The 24,307-nt window shown below is 39.1% G+C and overlaps 2 protein-coding genes across 2 annotated transcripts; both read left to right on the forward strand.

Annotated features, from left to right (window-relative positions):
* Window positions 1-1,605: 1,605 nt before the first annotated feature.
* On the forward strand, window positions 1,606-4,555 carry star (steroidogenic acute regulatory protein). Its single transcript, XM_034692067.1, has 7 exons — window positions 1,606-1,950; window positions 2,168-2,275; window positions 2,438-2,568; window positions 2,711-2,869; window positions 2,995-3,179; window positions 3,649-3,742; window positions 3,850-4,555. Exons 1-7 carry the CDS (start codon window positions 1,887-1,889, stop codon window positions 3,967-3,969), a joined length of 861 nt encoding a protein of 286 aa, XP_034547958.1. The 5' UTR covers window positions 1,606-1,886; the 3' UTR covers window positions 3,970-4,555.
* Window positions 4,556-7,342: 2,787 nt separating this feature from the next.
* Window positions 7,343-19,472, forward strand: elmod3 (ELMO/CED-12 domain containing 3). Its single transcript, XM_034692158.1, has 13 exons — window positions 7,343-7,459; window positions 10,172-10,952; window positions 11,710-11,781; window positions 11,877-11,951; window positions 12,046-12,115; window positions 12,444-12,509; window positions 12,599-12,687; window positions 13,590-13,713; window positions 13,824-13,946; window positions 14,181-14,311; window positions 14,633-14,709; window positions 14,824-14,951; window positions 15,466-19,472. The coding sequence occupies exons 2-13, from the start codon at window positions 10,917-10,919 to the stop codon at window positions 15,708-15,710; spliced, it is 1,236 nt and encodes a 411-aa protein (XP_034548049.1). The 5' UTR covers window positions 7,343-7,459; window positions 10,172-10,916; the 3' UTR covers window positions 15,711-19,472.
* The last annotated feature ends 4,835 nt before the right edge of the window (window positions 19,473-24,307 follow it).

Here is a 24,307-nt window from a genome sequence, read left to right on the forward strand (position 1 = left end):
TTAAAAACCGTTTTAGGAGAAAACTATAGCAAGAAAATGAAATAACACATTTTCTGAAAGGGATGAATGATTGAAATGATATTGTCATAAAAAAGTAAGGCAATGACTCATGTTTTGTACAAAATACTTGTGGAAGCAAATTAGCATTCCTTTCTTTGCCAAAAATAAGCTTACCCCCCTGAGAAAGAAATGTGTAGTATCTCAAAGACATCACACAAACTTTGATTAAACATTTTTTAGTAAAGGAAATTTAAAAAGACTCAACATCACTTGCTAGAATTGACCATATTCACACTGCGCTCATATTCCTCTCATGTGCTGGTGGGAAGCTCAGATGTTGGTATAATGCTGCACTTCTGTATTGTAGATTGTAAATTATTTTCATTTCAGATCAAAACTTCCTTATTCAAGAGAAGCTAATAAGACTATGGATGGATACAATTCTGAGGGACATCGAGCAATATTTAAAAGAAAAACGATATGCTCGATAACCTGTAAGCTAATGTTGGAGAGCAGCTAAGTTAGCATTATAGTTATTATTAGGTCCCAGCTAATGTTAGCTTCCTGGCAAATGTCACTGTAACCAAGAAATCAATGCTTTCCTTCACCATTTAGCAACTCCTTAACGAGCATTTATATTGGGTAGTAAGTGGCAGGTTGCTAACATTAGCTTAAATCTAGCTCTGTCCATAGCTAATAGGTATTAACACTTTTCAAGAAATACAGTCAGGTGTGCCTCTGGCAACTCTCCATCAATTGTGTATCAGTCACTCATCAGTTGACATTGGTAAAATGATAATTTATTCTATTTCATGGATTTATAAGACTCACATCCTGAACCACTGCTGCAATAAAGTCTGAGTTTCCCGCTCTGAGCACAATTACCATTCTGTTAAGATAAGATAAGATATACTTTATTGGTTCCCCATTGGGGAAATTATTTTGTTACAGCAGCTTACAACATGGGACAGTGGAATACAACAATGTACTAACATAGTTAAAAATATAATAACAATAAAATTAGTAATGATAAAGGTAAAATAGAATAGAATAGAATAAAATATGGCAACTATTACAGATGTATGTACACACTATGTACACTTCTATCTGATAAATAAATAGTAAGGTAAGTTATTGCATGGATAAAATCGCACCAGGTTATTTAAAAAAACATGTTAAAATGTTTCACATCACAATTCAAGTATTTATTTCTGAGAGAGTTCTTTAAAGTGTCATTGATTCAAAACACATTTTTTAAGACATTTTTCTGTAAATAAAATAATACATAAAAGTCAAATGCTTTTCAACAAAACTAAAAGGTATCAAACAGAACAGTAAAGAAACAAAACTAAATTGATGAAAAGTTTGTGCCCTCGTTTTTTTGACCATGATGGGCCGGATGAATCACTCGGGGTCACTCTCACTGACCTCTTTGATGGGTGCTGTCATCACTAAAGAGAGGCTGCTCCCTCCTGTGTCACACACTGGCACACAGGAATGTTTGCGCATGTGTTTGTTTGTGTGTGTGTGTTTGTGGGAGCAATGCAGTGGGCTCAGGCACTGGACGTTATCTGACACAGTGTTTGTGAGACTCTGAGACATGCTCGTCTTGTCCGCTCGTCAACCTTGGCAACATGGCCGTTGGATGAGTGAGATGATGATGTGCGTGTTTATCTATGAGGCGATAGCAGGACGGCCTTGTGGGCAGTGCTCTTATATATGCGGATGCTTTCAGACAGCCACAGACAGAAACATAAGTCTTCTCTACAGCACTCTCTCTGCTGCTTGTCCACGTCTTCCAAAGAAATCTTCAGCTCAGCCAGTTTCTGATCATTTGTGATCAGCTTTTTTACTCTGAAAGCTATAAAAACCACTGCAACAGAAAAATGCTGCCTGCAACCTTCAAACTGTGTGCTGGCATCTCCTACCGGCACACGAGGAACATGACAGGTGAGTGAGAGACTCCTTGGCCTAGTTTTCTCCCTGTTTTACTGACACTCAAATACAGACATTATCTGTTCAATGTAAAGCAGTTGAGTCAATCAATTCTTTAAAAAGGACAAACGTTTTCTTGTTTTCCTTTCATGTTTGTTCCTGTCTCTCACTGTTCTGTGTGTTATATGAATGGATGAAGAATTGTACTCACTGTGTGATTTCTGGCTCCCAGGTTTGAGGAAAAATGCCATGGTTGCCATTCACCACGAGCTGAATAGACTGGCAGGCCCGGGCCCCAGTAACTGGATCAGCCAAGTCCGCAGACGAAGCTCCATCCTCAGTGAGTTTTTAATGGGATTATTTGAGTTAATGTAATGACAACCAGGCAGAAATAATCAAGTGAGGGTCTTGATATAGTATCAAAAACTGCATATTAAATGAGCTTTGGGCTAAGATTGAAATAGATATGTGTAACTTTACTTCCTGTGCTCCTTGTCTTTAGGTTCTCGTATTGCAGAGGAGGACGTGTACAGTGTGGAAGAGATGTCTTATGTGAAGCAAGGCGAGAATGCTCTGCAGAAGGCCATCAGCATCCTCAGCGAACAGGATGGCTGGACAATTGAAACAGTGGCTGTGAGTACAAAACAGAATTAATTATAATGCACTAAAAAAATTAAAGATGCTTTTTCATGACTTAAATTTCTGATGAGAACAGCTGGTGTGAGTTAATATGATGCGGTTCATCAAATATAAAGTTGTTGGTTTTTTTTTTAAGGCAAATGGAGACAAAGTTCTGAGTAAAACCTTGCCTGACATCGGGAAGGTGTTCAAGCTGGAAGTGATGCTGGAACAACATCCTGACAATCTTTACCAAGAGCTGGTAGGAAATATGGAGCAGATGGGGGAGTGGAACCCTAACGTTAAGCAGGTCAAGGTAAGAAAGACACAGCACCGGTATTCAGAATATAAACAGGGATACTTTAGATCCTGCTTTGTGAAATTACAGAAGGAGACATTCACAAAAATGACAACATTTCTCATCAACGGTATCAATGACAGATTCTACAGAAGATAGGCACGGACACTATGGTTACCCACGAGGTGTCTGCAGGGACACCCGGCAATGTGGTGGGGCCGAGGGACTTCGTCAGTGTCCGCTGTGCCAAGCGTCGGGGCTCCGCCTGCTTCCTGGCTGGGATGTCCACTCAGCACCCAGAAATGCCGGAGCAGAGGGGTGTGGTCAGGTGAGCTGATAAAAATGATTGACTTGTGTCATGACATGTGCATGCTTGTATGTTAAGAGTAAATAGATGGATAACAAGCAGTTAAATTACAATACATGGCAGTGGAGTACAATACAATATGGTATGGTACAACACTGTACCTCACCGTATTGATATATGACACAACACACAGTAAAATGTGTCTTATACTCAAGGTCACATGTTGGGGCCTTCATAGTTGTATTTAAAGAATAAATGACAATACAAACAAACAGCAATCAAGAATCCACATACAGAGAAGCACATGCCACTAACAATCACAGACAACATTATACATGCATTACCCATTCTCAACATAAAAACCAACATACGTATGCAAAAAAGATAAGGACACACAATACACAATACAACAAGCATTTGTTTGCAAAATGCATGAGCACATCGTACGCTGTTTAACTGAAGTTGTACATTGATCTCTACATTCTTTCAGGGCGGAGAATGGTCCGACCTGTATAGTTATGAAACCCTGTGCTGAAGACCCAAATAAGACCAAGTTCACCTGGTTGCTAAACATAGATCTAAAGGTAAAAGATGGCCACTGTTTTATTCTTTTTCAAAAACTTTGTGAAAACAACAACAACAACAGCATTCTATCCAGTCTAACAGTGTCTTTTTCTTTGTCTTTTTGAAGGGCTGGATCCCAAAGACAATCATAAACAAAGTGCTCTCTCAGACGCAGGTGGACTTTGCCAACCACCTCAGGCAAAGGATGGCTGACAACGTTTCCATGGAGATGGCTCATGCCTGCTGACATAAGGTGCCTCTTGAGCTTTGGCACAGTAAGCTCAAGGGTGGCAGACAAGAAACCCCTGCTCAATAAAGAATCAAATAGATCTGCTTGAAAAAAACACAGAATATGAAGGAGATCAGATAATGATGATGATGGCTGTGTGAGACTTTAGGAAAACCTGAGCATGGATGTTGTTATTGATTGACAAAAGTGTGTTTAAGTCGCCCCTTTTAATTGATATGTAAATCTTTTTGAGTCACAATGTTAGATATTTTGTGTTTTGATTGTTCAAAGCCATTTATCACCATCAATCCACTCTAGACATGTTGAGTCAAAACAAGCAGTAAAACATAACAAACTGCACATTGTTTCCTTCTGATAACAACCCATTTATTTTCCATCCCTCTGCTGTGAAACTGTACTCTGTTTCACTATCTTATTTATTGGTGTCACACACACATAACAATGGCTGCAAAGTGAAGAGATTGTTGTGATTGGTATTTATGTCTATATGAATATATTGTTCCGTTTGTTAATGAGTTTGGAGAGTGATCACTCTGTCTTTTTGTGATGCATGAGAACTAAAATAAAAGCTTATAAAACATTATTTTGGTCATGTTTTACTCATTCAGAACGATTCCACACAGAGAGAGAGAGAGAGAGAGAAAGAGAGAGAGAGAGAGAGAGAGAGAGAGAGAGAGAGAGAGAGAGAGAGAGAGAAAGAGAGAGAGAGAGAGAGAGAGAGAGAGAGAGAGAGAAAGAGAGAAAGAGAGAAAGAGAGAGAGAGAAAGAGAGAGAGAGAGAGAGAGAGAGAAAGAGAGAAAGAGAGAAAGAGAGACAGAGAGAGAGAGAGAGAGAGAGAAAGAGAGAGAGAGAGAGAGAAGCAAAATAAAAAGGCATAACAGAAAATTAACAAAAAGCTGAAAGTTTACTGGGAAAATCCTCAGTGTTTCCCATTCATCAGGCAGGAGGTGAGGAAATAACTCAACTCTTTTTTCAAACCATGGAAGTTTCAGTTCATAAAAAATGTCTTCCTTCTCCTTGATGGTTTTTCAGATTGAGAGTCTGCCAGAACAAGCAGGTGTTTGGCTGTTTAGATGTGTGAGGAGCCCAGCAAAGAGCGAGGCAGGTCGATGTGAGCCAGCAGCACATTCCCCAAGATCAAGTAACGATGGATTTCATCCCAAACAGGAAATCTGTCCTCCATTACTGAGAGTTGTGTAACAATTTTCCTATCTAGTGTAGTTTTAATCGATCCAAAAAGTTTTGTAACAGCTCATTTCCTTGGAGGTAGTGCATTTTTTTACTCCCTGTTTCACTTGGTTAACTAGGCTTCAAGATACTTGCCAGCACAACTGGAGAATCATGTTATTATCATACACACCAGTAAGACCTGAAGGAAGTTTCCGAGGTAAAACAGCAAGTAGGCCAGAGATCTGCGGTGGCTGATTTTCACTCTTTCCAGTCCTGTTTTTTGAGAATTTAGGCCTTGAAGACAAACGCCTAGTTTTGTTGATTCTGACTCCAGAGCTGCACTCTAAATAAAACAAACTTCATCAGGATAGCTTGCAGTGCTGGCTTGTGTAATGCAAAACAAATATATTTCTTCCTTGAAAGAATGTTCCTGTGGGTAATAATTGACATCAGCTTGAAATCCCTGAAAATCTGAACGTAAGCAGATGTGAGGAGGGTTGTAGCCACTTGGAGATCTAGTTTCATTATTTGTCTAATGTTGAAGAGTGGAGAAATTCGGGGTGAGGACAGGGAAAATTATCCAGGAAGACAAAACAAACTATCTGGCAGTCCTATTGAATCCCTGGCACTGATGGCAGACTTGATTAAATTTGTTTCTTTTTTTTTTCCAATATCCATCCATGTGTCCTTGACTGAAATTCAACTCCACACATCAGCCTATTTTCTGTCAGGGGGAAATATAGGCCAGGTCTTTGCACTTTATTGGAGCCACAAAGCACTGTCAAAGTAAAAAATAAATGTTTATATAACAGGCATTTTCATATGTTTTATATGCATGATCTGGTTTGTATGGAAGCCCCCTCACTGCAGGCATCCAAAAAATGTATTTCCTCTATTTTCCTGTGAACAGGTTCGTTTCAGTTGTCTTCTCTTGATCTCAACGTATACCTTATCCTCAGAGCTGCAAAAGCACAGCCAAACAGAGGAACAGGCTTGAGTTTATTCAAGCCTGTTCCTCTGTATAGGCAATACATGGCATGTTGTGGTCTGCCCTGTCATATTAGCTTTTTTTTATATCCTCAGAAAATTATTCTATCATCATATGAGAAAACAAGCTTTGTTATCAGAAACAGAATCAGAATCAGAAATACTTTATTTATCCCGGATGGAAATTAAGTTGTTACAGGATGCTCTCATACACAGTATGAAACAGTCAAAATATTGATAAAAAGAAGGAATAAAATAAGATCTAAATAAGAAAGAAATAATGTAAATTGGATTCATAATAAGTATATACAGAAACGCAGAATAGTTACACTTTGCTATGTACAAAAGCGCTGGGAATGAAGGTATTATATACAGGATGTTGAAGTGGCAGGGATTTTGCAGAGTGTGTATATATTTATATCATGTATATATCATGATAATGAAATGAATTAGTCCATTACAAGGGGGAAACTGTATTAGTTATCCTAAGATCATATGATAAATAATTAAAGATTTCAAGAAATTCTTGGCATAGAGTACCATGAAGTTTATGGTATATTCAAGAGCAATATTTTCCTTGTTATCATAGCAACAAACAATGTCTTTGAGTTTAACCCTCCTGTTATGTTGCGGGTCAAATTGACCCTTTTAAAAGTTTATTTTAGGCAATATATGCCTTCCAAACAAGCTCAATGCAGCATAAAAGTCTGGGCAGCATGTGACAGAAGAGGTGCTGTGTTAATTTATCAACATCACTTCATAAAAAAAAAAAAAAAAAGATTCAAAATGAATAATAAAATGAACAAAAATCTATGTCATGTAAAACTGTTGTATTTATATTTAGGGCTTTCCAATGTACATTAAAAAAAGTTTTAACATTAATTTTAATGAAAAATGAGTAAGTTAATCATTGAACCATGATCTGTGAGAATTAAAGAACACCAATGGACTTAATCTTGATTTAAATGGTTAGTAATGGAGCTAAATGGTTTCTTACACTTTTGGATAATTGAATATGCCCCGGGTCAAATTGACCCAGGAACACTATTGCTGTTCCAGAGAAACAAACATAACAGGAAGGTTAAGAGAATAAACATAATTAGCAGCCGATAAAAAATGAGATTCAATGTCTTTCCATAACCTTTTGGATAGTTCACATAAAAAAAAAGCTCTCCCTGCTCTCCCAGAACTTCAATATCTGAATGTAATGACGTAATGAAGCTAGGGTCTGACAGGAAACCACAATTCCCAGGATGCACTTGGAATTACCGTGGCCACTAGACGGGGGAAGGGAAGCTGAGATTGGAGGGAGAAACAGTCAGAAACTGAGGTACTTTTAAAATGCTTCGTACTGTGTAATATTGTTGGACAGGTTGTGTTTTGTAATGTTTTGATCATGTCGTAATGACAGAAGCAGATAAATCCGTGTGGATCTGTGTGGATTTGGGCTCCGACTCCATCCCCGTTACAGTTCAATAGAGCTACAGCTAGCCCGTTAGTTAGCCTGACAGCTGGTTTATTCTTGTGTCGGTTTGGTCTTAACTCTTCAATTACTTACCTTACTTATGACAGGAATAGTTAAGGTGTTTGAGGACATTTCTGGCTGTCTTGCATGCAATACTCGTAGTTTTTGCATGGTGGGTTTGAGCAGAATCTGAAGCTGCGTCTTTGTACCTGCGGGGTTGCTAGCTGACATATTGCTAGCTTGTTGGTTGCTACAGATAATGTTGGCTAGCTGATACTGAAGCTGTCAAATGTCACTGCACATAAGAGTCAAAGGATAAAGGTCTACTTATTCGATATGTACTGTGAGCTTGACATGATGACACTCTGGTTTCTCTTTGTTGTGCTTGACTTTATCTGCTCTATATAATGCATTTTAGTGATTTACCTTTAATCCTGCTTTGATTTACTGCAACTATAATACTTATCTTTATTTAAAGGCACTATGAGGAGTTTTTAACAACAGTCTGAAACTGATACTGATGCATCTTTATGACCCTCAAAAGCAAACAAAACCATCTACAACAACACTGATACCTTCTCTGCTGTCATTTTAATGCCTGACACTGATTTGAGGGGGTAGGTGTGGTAGGAACAGATGATTTACATCTCGCTTTAGAAACACCCTTTTTTGGCTGTTTTCATTGCAAATAATCACATTGTGCAATAAATCTAAATGTTAAAAGACAACAGCATGAGGTTATTGTCTGAAGACACTTATTTTGCATGTACAGGACAAGAGATAAGTGGTATCAATTTGTCCACAAGGGGGCGCCAGAATCGATACAAGCTAAAAGTTCCTTACAGCAGCTTTAAACTCGAAAATCTTTGAGAGCGAAGCCCTCATTCACAATGACGTCGAGCATGTAAAAGAAGCATTAAAATGCATGACAAGGAAATAAAAGATAAAACCTTAGAATAATGATGATCAATTAAAAACACAGAACAATTAAAAGTAATGTTAAAACCATTGAAAAGCAATGTTAACACAAAGTCAGTTGAAACAGGTGCAATCAGATGTTAAAAGTGTAATGCTTTAAAATGACTAAAAGAAACAAATACATTCATTTTTAAAGTGCTTTGAAGGGAGTTGCATGCAGATGGTGCAAAAAAAGTCAAATGCAGATTTTCCCAGCTCTGAATTAACTCTGGGAACCTGGAGAGTGAGCCAATTAGTAGATCTGGTGTGTTGTTCGGAGGACGCCTTTCAGTCAGAGAAGACCATCCCACCTTATTGCACAGGATGCATTGATGAGTATTGTAATGATCACCAGTAATAAATCTCAGTGCAGAGTGAAAAACAGCATCAAGAGTCAATTAAAGTGACCATACTACTTTGGAAAGATACCTATTACAGTAAAACTCATACCTTTTAAAAATTACTCAATGATACATGAAGTCAATTCATAGTAGACTACTCCTAGGAATTGTATTGCACTGCTTAATTAAATGGTCATAAATATAATTATGTTTCTTATTATTTTAGTTCATTTTTGTTTTATGTTTGGTGAATTTAACTATAAAAAATAAGTAAAATGCATAGTTTTTATTCATGACAAAACCTGATTAGAACTTATAAATATATAAATGCGAAATAATGATAAAGTCAATTTGTAGTGTTATAAAAGTGTAAAGTAGTAAATAGATAAGTTAAACTGTTGGAACTGTATACATTTCAAACTAAAAGCCCCTTTTAGGTGATGTGGACTGGTTTTAAAATGGACTGAAAATAAAACTCAAACTCAACTCAACTTTATTTATAAAGCACCTTTCATACATAAAAACATGCAGCCCAAAGTGCTTCACAGAATAACAGAGAGATAGAAAACAACAGCAATGGTAAAATTATAAAAGCAGGATTATAAATAAAATACTTAAAAAATAAAATAAAAACAACACAGTAAAAGTAATAAAATAAGTAATAGTGGAAAGAAAAGTTAAAAATAAGGTAGCTTAAACAAGATCAGAAGAATTCAAGAAATAAATACATAATTAAGAAATGTAAATCAATATTAAAGCTATGATTCAAATGATAATAATGCAGTTCAGGGCTAAAAAAAATGACTCCAAATTAAAAGCTAGATTAAAAAGGTATGTCTTACATTTACTTTTAAAAACACCCAGAGCTCGCTGTTTTAGGATTTATCATCACTATATAGTTATTTTTCACAGCTAAAACCAGTGCTGTGGGGGAGGTGACACAATAAAGATTCTTATTGAGTGATTGTTAAAAGAAAGCAGGATGAGAACAGAAAAAAAAAACCCTTCATATAAAAGACAAAATAAGCAAAGAGTTAAGTTTCTTGCTGAGGCTTCATACACAATATACATTTTTTACTGATTGATTTAGCTTTTTCTGTTTTGTTTTGTTTTGTAACAAGTGACATAAAGAGACAACATCACAAGCTATATTTTTGCAGTAAAGCCAAAAGCTTAATTTTCATACATTTTGAGATGTTGAAAAGTATATTTTGCCTTACAGTGACATACCTTTTTTCTTCATTGTGTAGTTTAACCTTCCTTTTGCTCTATTTTTCAGATACTGTGTACATATGACAACCCTTCTTCAGGACTTTGGCCATAAGAGAACTCTATTCATGACCTATGTCTCATCTTACATCTGCAGTTCTTACTTTGGACGTGAACTGCTGTCATGACCGGCTGAAGACAGAACAGCGTTTGTGCAAGTAAATCAAACCTGACTGAACTGGATTCGTCTTGAGTACTCAAATAATGGTTTGTCTTGTACAAGGAGAGCCCAGTCCTGAAAAACAATGTCCTCATCCGTCTTCTGTGCATCTCTGATGGGGCTGAGGAGTGAACTCAACAGCCCAGCAGTTCTGTGGAGGAGAGGAAGGAGGCAGCTTTCCAGGAAACTTGCGTGTTGATGGACAGCCGTTTCCTTGTGTCAGGTCCTGTAGACTGACACCTGCATATTTCTGTCAGTGTACAGGCTTGAGGTTTGACTTTTGAGCAGCTACAAGACTGGTCTGCCGTCAAATTCGACGTATCATCACTTTTACAAAGAAAAAGAGAATATGGTGTGTACAACTAGCGCCAGTGACAGTTTTGCAAGATCCTGCTGGTGACTGTGGACGTTGATTTCTCTGTTTATATGAGGGGGAAAGGAGAGGAGCAAGGATACATGCAGACACTACAAATGTGCACTACAGACACCATGGTGGTCTTTGCATCAGCTCCTCAGCCCATCTTAGTCTGTGTCTACAGAAGCCTTTAGAGGCAAGGATCAGGAACACACTCTCCAGCCAACACACTCATATGCAATGGAAGAAGACATTGATGTCACAGCCCACACTGAGGTAACACTATTTCACCTTTGGTCTTTTAAGTTTCTAATTGGTAATCTCATTCCAGTGTTTTGGTTCACAGCAACTTAACACCAAAACAAACCAAAACAAATAAACCCCTGCTGTGTTATTCAACAGCATGAAGTTCTCATTATAACTTTCTCCTTCCTGTTTCACTCTGTTGTACCATATTAAACATGTAAGAGCTCATTTGTTTAAGCAGTTCTTGTCACACGTGTTTAACTTCAGGCCTAAGGTCAACCGTGCTGCCTCTGCTTTAGCTGTAATCTCTGCTCTGGCTCGCTTTGGATGTTGCCATGGAGGCAGCTGACAGGGCACTTCCCTTATCCCCAGCATGGTTCTCTAGCCGCAACATAACTTCGTCTCCTCCCTGGCCTTTAGCCTTGTGTTTTGCTCCTTCTGTAAACACTTGGATAAGTATGTCCCCTTGCTTGGCTGGATCCAACCTAACATGGCAGGGACAGTTATCCTCACAGGAGGTGCATCCCTACAAAGCCTTATTATTAATGCATGCAACTGCTTACACAAGAAGTATCCTGACAAGTAAGAAGAAGTGTTTTGATGAGGTTCATCTTATTTTTTATGTTAATTACTTAGATTTGAATTTTGTTTTAGACTTCCTGGATGCCAGAACTAACAAAAACTGGTAGTGACGCATGCAGCCATCGTGGAAAAAATAAAAGCTGCAATGTTTTTACATTCTGTACATATTTGAATCATCTGCTCTGTGTTTCTGATGTCCTTTTAGGGCCTGAATGGTTTGTCCCATGAATGTAAACCATTAGAGGAAATCACCAATGGACACTCCAACCATAAGCCTGTGAGTGCAGTTAAAAATAACCACGTATTGATCCAGTGTGATTTGTTTCTCCTGGACAGTATTGTATTTAGATGTTTAAACTTTTTACATTCCAGGTCATGAATGGACTGATACTGAGTCATAACGTCAAAGACCACACCAATGGCAGTGCACCACTCAGATCCCTACCGGTAAATACATGTCCATCTTTGTGTCTTCCTTCAGTCAATGTGGCCCTGCTTGTATTCAATGAAATGCTAAACTTTTGTTGATGTGATCGTCCAGATTTCAGCACTGAAGCAGAATGGTCTCCTGCAGACCCTGGCAGCCGGAGGGGACCAGCCTAAGCCTGAAGGTAACACACTCACACTCTCACACAACCTTTCGTTTGTCTTGCGTTCTCTTCCCACAGGAGTTTGTGGGTGTATCTTAGATACCAAGCGAGTGTTAAAGATACAGCCCTCTCCTTAGGGGTGCAGGTTGCATGCATCGAGAATGCAGAAGGTGTCAGTTGCACAGAGTGATGCAGGTCTGTTGAACACGAAGGATTCATGACAGAGGATGGGTGTCAGCCTTTGCACCACAGCCTATTGGCTGAGTAGATACTTATCCCCTGTCTTCAGTCCTGGTGTAAGTTGTGAGTGTGTGACTTTCTTGTTGTGTCCTTCAACTTGTCTCTGCAGAAGAAGAAGATGATGATTTGGAAAAGGCTAGACAGGAGTGGGAGGCTTTGGAGAACGTTCAACCAGGTCAGATGCATCTGGCTCTCTCACCTGTTTGCATCAAAATTGCAATTTATGTTTTCTCCGTTGCTTACTTTTCACGTCATATTCTCCAGCTCTGACCGAGGAATCAAGCCCGACCCCGCTCATCTCCTTCAATGAAGCCCTGCAGTACTTTCAGACCACAGACCTCGGGGACTTGCTGGTGAGGAATGCTGCATAGAACTAATTCTCCATTCAAACCTCATATTTTGATAATGGACAGCTCTCATGTGATGGCAGAGGGAAGAGCTTGTAGGAAAGAATGAGGGATAGATGCAAAAAATGGCTCATATGGGGAATGTAGAAAAATGTGCATTTCCACAATGTTTTTTAATGTGATTTAAAAACCATTTGTAGCTATACAAAACTTAAAGCTACTGTGAGGAACTTTTGTTTTGTATCGACTCTGGCGCCCCCCTGGTGGACAAAGTGATACCCCTAATCTCTTGTCCTATACATGCAAAAGTAGTTTTTTCAACAAAAGCCTCATCCTGTTGTCTTCCACAGTCAATTTTATCAGGCAATGTGATTATTGTCAATGAAAACAGTCAAATAAAGGCTGTTTCTGAAGCAAGATGTCCATCATGTGGTCTGACACCTACCCCCTCAGGGTGGTTTCAGACATTAGAAATTACAACAGAGAAGATGTCAGTGTTGCTGTTGATGGACTTGTTTGCTATTGAAGGTCATAAAGAGGCATCAGCATCATTTTCATTCTGTTTCCCAGCCAGTTCAAAACTCCTCACAGGGCCATTAAATGATTAAAAACGTACATTTCAGAATGCGAAGAGAACTGCTTTAGTATTTAAGTGTGTAATAGATTTGGCTGCCATAAAGAAAAAAATAATTTCTTGATGGTGTGTTATGAGAGACATCCCCTCATCAGTCTTGGCATTACAAAAATACTTTTCAGTAAAAACAAAACAGCATCAATACAGTAGATTAATTATACTTATTATGATTTAACTATTCAAATTGGAGAGAATTGGATAGCTTGAGGATTTAATAAGTAGCATTTTTTGTAATTTTGAAGCCACATTTTTTCATCCCCTTCTTCATCTGTAGAAAAACATCCAGCCAACCATACGCAGGACGGGCCTCGCCGCGATCACACATTTTCTGTTTGGACCTCCTCGGCTGCATAGGGAGCTCCTGGAAGAGAGGGATCTGGTCTTTGCCATCGCACAGTGTGAGTGTTAGTTTGCTACTTCTGTTAGTTCAATCAGCACCTGGTGTTAAACTCATACAAGTTAAGAATAAATCACTGATGTTAACTTTTGCTGTTTATCTGCTGTAAAGGCCATGTGGACAACGGCCAAACAGTCCACATGCGTGTCCTGCAGACCATCTATAAGAGGCTGATTGGGAGCAGGCTGGACTGTCCTCGCTTTGGGGCGCACTGGGAAAACATCGGCTTTCAGGGTAAGAGGTTTATACTCGTTCACTACTTGCATATCTAGCATTTATGTCCTTGCTTGAGAATTATAGCTCTATACTTTCACGTGTAATAGCATGCTAGACCTTTCAAGTGTAGAGTTGATTAGCTTATGTTAATGCAACATGTGCTATTTAAACACGATTATTAGTGTCTCTAAATAAATAAATAAATGAATACATTCTGTTATAAATAGTGTTGGTTTGTTTTGCATACTGCAGGTACAGATCCAGCCACTGACCTACGTGGCACTGGTTTCCTGGGACTGATGCACACTCTCTACTTTGTGATGGACCCAGAGACTCTACCGCTGGCTAGAGACATCTACAAGTTATCACAACACCCTACACAGGTATCATCAGGCCATGAAAGACTTAATGTGTTCATGAGGTTTTATTAATTGGAGATGTGTGTTATGTTAACGGTCATTGTGGATGACTGAGTCAAGGCTCAGGTTTTGCTTCCATAGAAAACTGAAACTCCTCCCTCTCCAGGCATGCTGCTTTGTAGCTGACCCTGACCTCTGTTCTCCCTGCAGAGGGAATTAGAGCAAAGGAGAATTTCCCCTCAGGGATCTCGGCTCCGAGATGCGCGTGTTTCAAGACATGCTCTTGTAGTCGTTGTAAGTACTCCTCATGGACCTCAATTTCCTTGTGTTTTTTCTCTGTTTTAGAACTTTCCATTCAGTGTGATGTCAATCAACATGACCCGCATCGCTCTGCAAGTACTCAGAGAGGAAGCCTTGTCCAAGTGAGTTACTGGGCCTTGGTAGGGCCTCTTTTTGTTTTACAGCACCTTCTTGAGGTTGGATGTTAGAATGTATCTTCTCACCTCAACAAGTCTCCCTGTTCATCATCCAATTAGGGAGTGCAATCGTCGTCAGCAAGTTGTTGGTGTGCTGAATGAGTTCTTCGTCGCCACTTATCTGCACCTGTACCAACTGTGGAGGACCCAACAGAAGACCATTGTTGACTCTGGCTTTGTGCTTAAAGGTAAAGAAAAATACAGAGAGTTTTTAGCATTTCTAAGCAGTTGGCGGTCACAAAATCTACCTATATGAAAGATTAATGTGTAAAAAAGGACACTACATTGGACTAAATAAGAGTCCTGCAAGTGACCCTGTAGAACACTGTCATTTGGACCTGCCTGTTTTTGTGTGTGTAAAACAGATGAGTTATGGGCAGGCATGTTTGTTTATGGGCTGTAGATGTGCTATAAGTTGGTTTCTTTAACCTTCTTCTGACATACCCAGGTTAGCTGTCTTCCCCTGTTTCCTCCTTCTGAGATATCCTAAGCTGCTGCTTGCTTTGGTTTTAGATTTAACAAACAAACATGACCGTTCTCACCCTGCCTTATGTGTATTTTCCAAAATGTTGCACTCTCCCTTTAAAACATGAGTCATGAGTCTTTGCTTTTAATTCAACAGTCAGATTACAGAAACAGACTCAAACACAGATTGTCCTCCCGGCATGAATCCCAATGTTTCCGTGTTTTCTAACCCTTCAGAAGTGGAGCTGTTTGCCAAAAAGAACCCCAAGCAGATGCTGCGCCGACTAGAGCTCTTCCTGAAAGAGAAACGGGCAGGTGGAATCCCCCGTGGGACATCGCCAGACCCACAGGCCCAGCAGTCCTCTCCCAGCCTGGGGGAGCGAGGGGCCAGAGCCGGGACGGGAAGCAAGGGAAAGGAGATGCACTTCACAGGAGTGTGTGATCTGCCGCCAGACATGGAGGGAGAGGCCAGACTCATCTAAGCTAGACTCTGCGTGTGTGTGTGTGTGTGTGTGTGTGTGTGTGTGTGTGTGTGTGTGTGTGTGCGTGTGCGCGTGCGCGTGTGCGTGTATGTGTGTGTATGTGCGCGAGCAATCCCTTTTGTGACTATATCTATTACAGTATGTGCGAGTGGCTTACTCTCAGAGAGCTAGAACCCCACCAGACCCTGACCCAGGACCTGCTGTCTGAACCCATTCGAACACTTCCACTCCTCCTCTGATGCTGGAGTGCTGCACTTTGATCAGATTAAGCTAAGGGGTCTCTCAGAGCTATATTTGATTTTTTTTTTTATTATAGATTTTTTTTTGAAACAGTAATCATAGAGCGGTCAAACATAAAGAGGCAATACAGGTCAGAAACACAAGATGTCACAAAAACAGAAGGAAAGTGAATGTTAGCACTTTTCTGTGGAGTCAGTAGCCAAATTAATAGCTGCCAAATTCTTGTGGTCAACTCTACCTGCCTAGAAGTCCAAAACATACACACTCATGACTCTAGGATCTTTTTGTCAGGGTATGTTAGCATTGCAGAGGTGGATGCATCAGCTTTTTAACAGGCTGTGTGTCCTGCCACGCTCCCATGATAAAACTCTTTCACATGAGCTCGCTCATGGCTCATGTTGCAAGCGAAGGGCTGCCTTGTCAGATATGTTCTCTTAAGTTCATGAGGATGAGAGAGAGACATGAACCAGGTTCAAGATGCACAGAAGCAGGTTATCTCACAGCATGAGTGAAAAGCAGCAGATAGATACACCTGAGTGGGTACAGATTAATATTTAAAGTGGGGAGCAAGAAGTGCTCATAGAGGCTGTTCTAATAGTTGATGCAGCTTTCTTTGAAAGTTTGATCATTAAGCAATTTCTGGTTGAAAGAAATAGATGAATATACATCGTGAAAGATGAATGGACGTTTAGTCTGGATGTGTAAAGGTGTAGCCGATTGTTGGTGTACTCAAGGTGTTTGTTGTCAGAGGTCTAATAGACTAGCTCCAGAGCTCCCACTTGATACGGGGAGATATATTTTAAATAATTTAAAAATAAAAATCTTATTTTTTTTCTGAAGGGGACAGCTGTAATAAATATACAGTTATGTGCAAAAGCACTTCAGAAAATAGTTGTTAAAGCTGATAGATGGATGGATTATTTCAAGAATGTCTGAAAACCTTCTGACTTCTTACCTTTTGTTGCGGTCAGCGCTGAAGAGACGCGTCATAACAGCGTGTGTGCGTTTGGTTTGGTCACGGCTAAAATCAAGGTCTGGTATGAGCTTTCTCTACATTCCGTTATAAAGCATGTGATTGTAATTTTTTTTGACCAGTTCAAAGTTTATTCCTGTGTGTTAGTGTGTATGTATGTGAGCATGTATGTTGGAGTGTGTGTGTGAGTGAGCTGATATTGATGAAGGGTGCCTCTCCTCGGAGAAGTATGGTACAGTATGCAATCCCAGCTCTTACTCATTGATAATCAAAACGATAGTGCTGTGTGACGATAGACATCGTTCCTAACTTCAGGGTTTGTGCGCTTGTGCGAGCAAATGTGTTTGTGCTTGTGTGCGTGTGTGTGTGTGTGCGTGCGCGGTGTATGTGCGCGTGCGTGCGTGGTGTATGTGCGCGTGCGTGTGCGGTGTATGTGCGCGTGCATGCGTGGTGTATGTGCGCGTGTTGTATGACAGGAACTGACTACAGATGGGGTGCTTTCCTCTGCACACAATAAGCCAGCTTTACTAAGTACTTGATCCATCAAGCTGCACAGTTGGTACTTCAGTCATTTTAAAAATGGTACATAACATTTCTGAAGAATTATCCTGAAGGAACACATTCTTTGGTTTGCTTTTTAAAAAAAACAAAACACACAGCTGGTTTCAGAATGGGTAGAGCTCCTCAGCAAAGCTGGTTCCTGCTCTGTGCTAATGTGAAACCGTTTCCCATCGTCGTAGTCTCAATCTGTAGCATGTTCAGGTAGCACTAGTACTGTAGCATCTTATAGCCTCCTCCTCCTCTTTGTAAAGCTTGTTGATGTCATGTCTCAGTTACAGTCTGTAGTGTCGATGAGTGCGCAAACTGTTACTACTATAGCACATTTATTTCGTATTTGCATTAAGTCTCCTTCAGTGGACACACATTAAGGTGGTGCGGCGTATGTTTTGGAGAGATGTGAGATAAACTTGGACATGTTGAGCTCAGTTTGTCTTCTAAGAAGGTAACATTGAAAATGGTGCCTACATCCAGTGGAGCCATGTTGGTTGGTCCTCGCTTCCTTGCTTTTTCTTTCATTTGAGCCACTGTGCCACATTAGACCTCCTCCATTCATGTAACGCAGTACAGAGAGTTGATGTGACCCCTCATACATGCAGACCTCATGGTTATATACATAGAATACCCGGGCATGTACATTTTCTATGTCAGCATCTACTCTAATCGTTGTACTTCGCCAACTCCTTCCTCCACCATACGACTTCAAAAATGAGCTGATGTAGTTTAGCTTATCAATTGCGAGTGTCTTGATTGAACAGAAATATTTGCACTGTTGTAGATATTTGATAGTGTGTGTGACGTATGCAAGAGGAAGCAGGCCATCTTCAATAGCCATAACTATGCTCATTAACCCCTGCCTCATTAAATAGGCTTCATTAAATCCCCTTAGTCCCACCGAAAAAAAAATTGCACCACGGATATGATCTCACGTTTAGTTTTATGAAATTGTAAACTGAGGAGCAGTACAGTGTATGTAAATCAGGAAGTTTGTATATAGAGAATTAATGATTGTAACTGTATGATTGTCTGTAGGGCATTATACTGAAACACATTGCTTACCTCAAGACTTGAGACAAATCTCTTCTTTTTCTCCTCTCAGTTGGACTCTTTTACGTTTCCTTCTACCTAGGCCTTCTTTCATACAAATTAGACATGTTATATAATGTATACTCAACACCTAAAGCACTGCGTAATAGCAAACTAACACAGAAAGCTGGTCAATGTTAAGCGTATTCTATTTAAAGACACATTTACAGAGAGTATATAGGCCCGCGCGCTCTGATGCACATCTGCAGATATCAAACCTCCGTTTTAAGATGATCTTTAATTGGCTGATGTTTGAATTAAGCCTGTTTTCTTGTGGCTTCAGTGATAGTACAGTATATTTTTGCTGTTTTTAAGTGTTCGGTGTCCAGGAAAACACTCAGAAACAATCCGATCTTTACAGCTATAGTCACAAACAAACAGCTTGATATTTGATTGTAAAGATATCGGCTTGATTAGCAGTCATAATGCGGTGTATGCTTTGACCCTCGACCCCCAGTTTATATTCAGTATCTAAAAAAAAAGGCCTGATTTATCCTCTCTTATTACCAAAAGTTATATTTTCTGCAGTTGTGCTAGATCATATTCTTATGCGTTGATCATCATTTAGAAATCTCCTCAGTTGTGAAACCAGAACCAAGAGAAAAAAAACACAAACACGGGTTCTTGCAGGATGTCGGATGCTCTGAGAGGTGCGGTGTGTGAAGTTCTGCTTCCTACAGCAGCAGCAGCTCGGCAAATACAATCACTTCTCCCAAGATCCTGCGCTTTATATGAAGGTGTTTTACTGTTGCCGTCATCGTCATGTCCCTCAGAGCATTTTATGACTGTACCTTGATTGTAGAAGCCCTATTTTATACTGAGAGTAATTTCAGAATACAGTATGTGCTGTTGTACATTTAATGTATTGTATGGAGAAAGCTAAATAAATGCTGTTTAAAAACTAATGGATCCTCTCTGTGGAATTATTGAACCCTTTGTAACTTGCTATGCAGCTGAATTGAATATTTGCATTAATTACACATACATAGGAAATTTTCATTACATGTATACATTGTCTATACTCCCATTAAATATACTGATCACTGCACATTATTGCATTGAACAAACAGTAAAAACAATACTTGTGTGGAGATGTACATCCAAGAAGATTATAATATCACAAAATCATAATTTTACATCAATTCTTTAAAAAAGTGAAAATGTAATATATTCTGGACTCATGTATTAACTAAATGATCAAAGTATTTTTTCATTTAATTCTGAAAATTATGGTCTACAGCCCAAAGTTGTATAGTTTCCAGTTACTTACCAACTTTTGGTAATTATTTTAAAGAAATATATTCTTTTATGATATTCTAATTTCTTGAGAAGCATTGGTATGCCAATCAAACTGCTAAACTTCCAAAAGTACTTTGTTGTACTTTTTATCAATACCATCCTTGAGCTTTCTCACCATCTTTTGCAATTTTATGGGCAGAAATAAGTGTTCAAACTATTGATTTGATAATTTTTCCCATTAGGATTCATTTTAACTGCCCAAAAATTATGCAAGTTTTAAATGCCTGTTAAAAAAAAAAGAGAAATGTTAAAAATCATTACAATTTGGCAGCTAGAAGCCAAATATTTTATACTCCTGATACTCCTGAACAACCAAAAGTCTGTTTCATTTCCATTTTGTTTAACATGTTTCAGTTGTGAGTGGTTCCTCCTTTAGGCCAAACTGCACATCAGCAGCACATTTAGGTATACAAGTTTATAGAATGCATACTGACACAAGTCAGAAATTGTGCAGTTATATAGTGTACAGATTTTTTCCTCCTTCTCTGTTTTTATTTTGAATTGGGCCTTTATTGTTTCAGTGGTTGTTCTGTAAGTCAGCCACTAGAGGGCACACTTAGACAGATCTCATACTAAAAGGACCTACACTTACAGAAAGCACATTACATTCTGTGTGATGTGGGGTGTTGCATTTACATGCTGGTGAATATTGTAAAATTTCAAAATATTTTATCAGGAACTAGTGATCTGAATAATGACATTTTATAACACACTTCCAACTACTAGTCATCTTTAGTCTTCAAATATGTTTAAATTTACTTTTGTGGAATTCAAACCTAATCTGCATTTTCTCTCCATTTCATTGTTTGAATTCAAGTGAACCTCAGAAGTTCCACTGATGCTTCATCATGTTGGTCGAAGACCAATATTGGCAAGCTGCTTAGATACTCTTGGAAGTCTCAGCTTTAGTTCAATGCCTTTCTGTCTGGTCTGTGCTTCATCTTTTATCAGGGACACAAATTACTTTGACGTCATTAAACACAATCCTAGTAAGTAAGCTTCCATAAACTTGTTTTGCTATAACACAGGTCAATTGTGCTACAGTGTTGTAATATTTTAGGTAATCAAAACTTTTGGTTCTGGGTCAATAAAGCTAGGATGCCTTCAAGGAATCTTAGTGCTGCGTGTTTCTACATCTGTCCTTAATCAGACTCGTGGCTCCAGTCCCACAGTACCAGATGACTGAGCTGTGGTGGACTTGCTGAATCATAGCACACACACACACAGGATGGAAAATTATTTCAGCCAAGCTTTTATCACTAATCTGAATAAAAATCCGGCTCCAAGAGCCATTTTTCATATCTGCTAATATTTTGCTGTGCTGTCTGTGCTAATAGCTTCTATTCTAAATCTGCACATGGTTTCAGGGAAGAGTAAGTACAAATGTTAGACTTGACTTCAACTATATCACTAAGAGGCTCATGAGAAGGTTATTAATGTAGTACACAGACATCAGTTATATATTCAGTGTTCTACTGGAGTGTGTAAGGTGTCCACATGTCTAGTATGAGAGATGAAGAAATGAGCAGGATGTTATATAAGTCTGTTTCCATTTGTACCTAGTGAGCCTGCTGGAATACAGCAGTTTTCTCACTCTGTCTCGCCTGCCTTCCCTCCCCCAACTCTCTCCTCTCCCCCTCCCTTTCTCTCTCTCTCTTTTTCTCTCTATCTGATGTCATTGTTTCCTGCTCCCTAGATGCTGATGCTCAGATGAAGGCTGTGTGCTCAGAGTCTAAACTTGTATACTAGTATAATGGGAGTATAAAGGAGTTTAAAGACACAAAGAAAAGCAATGTCAGATTAATTAAAACCCATGTCTTTACAATGTTCTTTGCTTCTGTCTGTATCACTAATGAACCATTTTTGTGTGTCAAGTGTGACTACACTCATATTGTTATTCGCAAAGCAGCAGCACCAGTAAATACAAATTACATATACAATGTAATTTAAGTAAATGAATGAAATGCAAAAAGTATAACTAAACTCAGGCAAGCAAAATAAGACTTGCGACTATTGGTGAAATGGGAAGTGCATTATGAATTACTTAGTAGGCTTCCGATTCATATTACTGCATTGGACTTCAAGTGGGGAAAGTCTAGTTCTTACTCCACTTTAAGATCTTTGCACAGTTCTGGTTACTTTCCAAATTATAATTTCACACATAAAATATATATTGTTTTGCTTAATGTTGACCAGTAGAACAATATCAGACCACATCTCTGCACAGAGTTCTTTCTTTTAAGTAACTTAATGGTTATTTTGTCATTTGACAATATGTTATGTTTCTCAAAGAAAATTATCTGAATAGTTCTTCCAACATGGTTTGTAATATCACTCAGTCATTAAGAGCAAGACTGTGTAACTTTATCAAAATAAAACCTTTTCTAAAACACCATTCCTCAGGCTCTTCTGCTAGAAGCTGTCTGTAGCTAACATTAGCTGGCTAACTTTAGCAAGGGACACTGACAGTTCTTTACGTTTTTCGTCTTCTCGTTCTTTCACAGATTGTTAGCTGCAAGCAAATGCAAACTACTGATAACATATATTAAGTTTTTTAAAGGTCACATAGGAGCAAATTCCTGAGTTTTCCATTTCAGTTTAAAAATGCTGTTGGTAGGAATGGTATAAAAAGTGTTCCTTTTTTTCTGCTGGGTTTGGAGAAAAGGTCATAATGCCCATCGGAACTGATCATTAAAAGGAGTAATGTGAGACTATTGCGAAATCTCTGCATTTTCCAAGGCTTTTTTTTTATCAAGAAATGTTATTATTCCCCTTGTTCCCGTTATGACAGACCAATCATAGCTAATCTCCAATCCTCTGTCCTGATTGGTTAAAGGGCAGCCCCTACTACGTCCTCCGATTGGTTTTGAGTCTGGCACTATCATGATTGCACATGCCGATCTGTGTGGGGGGGCTAAGAGGAAATCTGGTCTGGAGGGATAGTGTTGACATTTGAAGTCCCTCTCTCTGAACAGATGTTTAATCTGTGACTACCAACAGCAGCTTTAAGAGTTTTCTTGTGACTACACTCTTTATTGTTCAATTTTGTTTTAAAACGTGCTCTTTAGGGGAATTGGGAACATTAATTTCCAAATATGAATTCAGCTCCCGTGTTCTATACAACATGATGTGAGTCATTAAGAAAATAACTACGGCCGTGAGTGAATGATGGACTGTAAGTTTATTTTTTGCCAGTGAAATTTGGTTAAGCAGAGGAAGCCGTGTCAAAAATCCAAGAAGTCATCCTCTCTTCCACTGGCTTTAATGACTGAGGCACATTGGTAAAGATTCCTGTCTGTTCTGCGGAACAGCTTCAGCTTGGAAAAAAACAGAAGACATTTCCAGCGAGCTCCCCTGCTGTCTGTATCCTTGCCAATTGAAAAGGCCTCAGCTTGACCTTACTGTAGTCTGAATTATCTGCTGCATACTTTCCAGCCTAAGTCACATCCTGCCCTGATTTTGTTGCATGTTGCAATGCAGTTTTTCTAAAATCAAATTGTTCACAGTCATTCTATAAATTCAAAAATGAAATACAAGCTGGGAATGTATAAACTAAACTACTTTTGCAGGCATGTGAGTCTGCAATCACTTGCTGTGTTTACACTCTCAGTTTCAACCTGTACATTTTCTCTTCTTGTTGATGCTTTATGTTAATACCAGACATTTTTGTATGGTAGTTCCCCTGTCACATAAAGTAGAGATTCTTTTGAAACTGTGGCCAAAAAAACACTCAGCCTGAGGTGACTGCATAGGAAATTGCTGCATAGGCAGGTAATATGACTCCCCTTTCCTCTGCCATATTAGCTCTCCAGGTTTTCTTTGATTGCAATTTTAATGAGTGTGTTTGCAGTTTTGAAGTGTCAAAGCTAAATATGTTGTCAGGTATTTCAAAATTTCACCAGAAGATGTACCAGGTTTTGAGACAAATATAAAATATACTACATGTCTAGCGTTTGAAGGCCCTGACAGGCTCTGCAAACAGAGGGTAGAGGACACAGGAGGAGGGGAGGAGGGGCAGGTTAGGGGGTTGGCAAAGAAAACACTGAATCCTAAAAGGTTATAATTCTGTCATCTGTTGAAACAATTCTCCTGGTTTGGGTGTGTGTGTGCATGTGTGTGTGTCCCTCCAGTGTCCCCTGTCCCTGCCATAACTTTTTCTCCAGAATGCAGAAGGTGAGCTAAATGCAAGACAGCAAGTAAAGACTGACAGAGCACCACAGAGTGACTATGGAAAGCAAAGGTCAGTTCCCAAACTAAAACAAATCCTCTCCTTCATGATTTGATTTTTTTTCTGTAATTCCTCCCAATGATGATAAGCAGTGCTTGGTTATGTTTATATACACAAAATCCCTATTTGTTGCTCCATACTCCTCCTCCTCCTCCTCCTCCTCCTCGTCCTACTTTTCCTCCTCCTCTTGTTGTGGAATTCGGTGTCAGAGTC

This window comes from Notolabrus celidotus, chromosome 9 (assembly GCF_009762535.1).
Source record: "Notolabrus celidotus isolate fNotCel1 chromosome 9, fNotCel1.pri, whole genome shotgun sequence".
NCBI lineage: Eukaryota > Metazoa > Chordata > Actinopteri > Labriformes > Labridae > Notolabrus > Notolabrus celidotus.